General features: G+C 45.6%; 1 protein-coding gene across 1 annotated transcript in view; it reads right to left on the bottom strand.

The window, feature by feature from the left end:
* Window positions 1–2,500, bottom strand: part of gmnc (geminin coiled-coil domain containing) — a 20,849-nt gene that overhangs the window by 858 nt on the left and 17,491 nt on the right. The window contains 5 exon segments of the mRNA XM_031572927.2: window positions 1–143; window positions 430–546; window positions 713–795; window positions 1,141–1,424; window positions 2,054–2,131. The exon segment at window positions 1–143 is cut by the window's left edge and continues 178 nt beyond it. Of these exon segments, the coding sequence (XP_031428787.2) occupies window positions 1–143; window positions 430–546; window positions 713–795; window positions 1,141–1,424; window positions 2,054–2,131 (705 nt within the window).

Here is a 2,500-nt window from a genome sequence, read left to right as displayed (position 1 = left end):
CGACAGGTCCGCTTCGCCACACAATCCGGAACCAGCCCACAAGGGCCACGCTCTTCCACACACACCTGCTGACTGTGGCCACGCTCCTCCACACACACCTGCTGACGCCGCTTCCTGTGACGGCTGGGAGCATTGAGCAGCTTCTGCAGTAGAGAGAGAGGGAGAGAGAGAGAGAGGGGGGAAAGAAACCAGAGGAGAGAGAGAGATGGAAAAAGAAGAGAATTGATGGTAAAGATTGACAAAGAGGTGATTGACAGAGAGAGAGAGAGAGAGAGAGAGAGGATGAGTGAGTGAGGGAAAAGTAAAGGGAGGGATTGGAGAAAGAAACAAAAAAAGTGTCAAGTCCCAAACTAGCCAAAATGGTGTACTCAAGTAAAACTGCTAATAACTGCTAATAACAAGTCCATGAACTGTATAACATCTAATCACCTTTCGTTTGTCCTCCAGACATTTAACAAAGGAGGAGTTGAGGAAGTCTTTGAGCTTGTTGTTCTCTTCATGAAGCCGAGCAAGTTCCTCATCTCTCTGCATTAAAGTGTCCTGAAGCTGTGAAAGCAGAAACCATTCACTTAGCACGACTATCCATAACAATCATTTAAAGGTTTAGAACTTCCACAAGTGGTGATAGCAATGCAATTCTTATTAAACAGCAAACGCTTAATTACATGGCCGTTTAAGCTTGTAAGTTTTAACACTGGTTTTGGATATACACCTGCTTATTTCTTTGAAAGTGCGGGGAGAGATGGTCTGGCCACGTCTGCTGGGAAACCGCTCCATGGTCTGAGTGCTGCGATTCTAACGGAAAGACAATACATCTGGGTTATAATCCTAATAACACACATGAAGTAAATGAATGACGAAAAACAAACAAGAAAAACAAATGGCAGTTTGAGGCTGGCATTTCTAGCGCATACTGCACGAATCTTGCTGCCAAGGAACTCCAATTGCAGCCATTAAAACCACTTAGCAAGAGTGAAAAAAAACATTCTGAAAGCACTCGGCATCTTGAGTTTGACAAAGACCCGAAAAAACATCAGCGCCTTTTTTGTAAATTCCAGATGGAAAAATTCCAGTTTGACAAAAGCGCGCACAGCCGGGAATGGTCTCGCGCCGCTTATCCCGGGATATTGCAGGACTTACCTCGCAGTGGCGGCTCGTGCTGCTGGCACGCCGCGTTGTCCCGGGGACGGGCGTCCCAGAGGGAGACCAGCGTTTCCGTGGAAACGTCAACACTGGGGTCAGCTGACGTCGAGGCGGAGTACGGGCAGTTGTAGCGCTGCCCCCCCACAAAGCTCAGATCTTGGCAGGATAGGATGGTGCTCTGCTGAACAAACGGAATAAGCAGCAGAACAATATGAGACGAGCGTCCAAGTGTTAACCAAGAGACGCATCTGTGTACTGGCGTGTTTACTAAAGCAAGTACACTTGCTCATACATAAACGATAACAACCCTGAATCGTATCAAAATGCATACATTTCAAGAGTTATTTGGACTGTCCACTATGCAGTTGTAACAATAAAACAAATCCTAATTAAAACTGAGAACAAAATGTCCCGAAATCTCTCTCCTAAAATATTTCTCATTAAATATGAAGTTTCCCAGTATCCAGATCGGTAAATGACACCATATCTAGATTCAATAAATTGACTGTCCAAATTCGCGTGAAAAGAACACATATTTCCTCTTGCACTGCACTACTCCAAACGATTAAAATTGTCCTTGAACTTTCTGCACGCGAAAAGCACCTGTTGCTCTTGATTATCAATGTGAGTGCGAGACACTCATCCCGTTAAACACGAGAGGTGCACCTGCACCAGCGCACGCTGATTAAAGGCGAACGCCGTGATTTAAGCGAAGTCGCCTTCCACGTCAATTAGGTTCAAAATGCATCATTGGTTGTTTGTATGCTTAGTCTATTGAAGTACAGCGCGTACAAATGTAGACTACGAGAATAACTATTATTAAGGCTCATTGACGAAAAGCAGTTGATAAGACACCAACAGACATTAGAAATAGGATTTTAATGGTCACCGGTTGTGACAGAATACTCACCATTTCGCGGGCAGGTAGATTCTGGGTGCAAGGCGCGGATTAGGGCGCGTGAAGGGGAGTCCCGAGAGCTCTCCAGACCTTTGGGGAGATGTGTGTGAGATGGGGTGGTGAGCGCGCTAATCTCCTTCAAACGGCGGAATGACGCCCGGGGCCACTCATCGCGCTCAACAACCTGATTTGGCGTGTGAAGCTGTCAAACTCGTGACGTATGATCTCTAACCGTTTGAACTAGAAATGCCACGCGCCAAGATAATTGGTGATTGTGCTCCTCTCTCTCTCTCTCTCTTTCTCTCTCCAGGTTGTCGTTATAACAGTTGGGATTAGTCAGAGCTGAATTTAGCACCTTAACTACTATCACGCTGCGACTCTCCTCCGGTATAGAGAGATAAAGTGAGCACCAGAGTTTTCTGGACAGCTAAGAGTTAATGTATAAACTGACAGTTTTAA

Source organism: Clupea harengus, chromosome 9, assembly GCF_900700415.2.
Source record: "Clupea harengus chromosome 9, Ch_v2.0.2, whole genome shotgun sequence".
NCBI lineage: Eukaryota > Metazoa > Chordata > Actinopteri > Clupeiformes > Clupeidae > Clupea > Clupea harengus.
The sequence above is the reverse complement of the archived record's forward strand: the minus strand, read 5'-3'. Positions and strand labels throughout refer to the sequence as shown.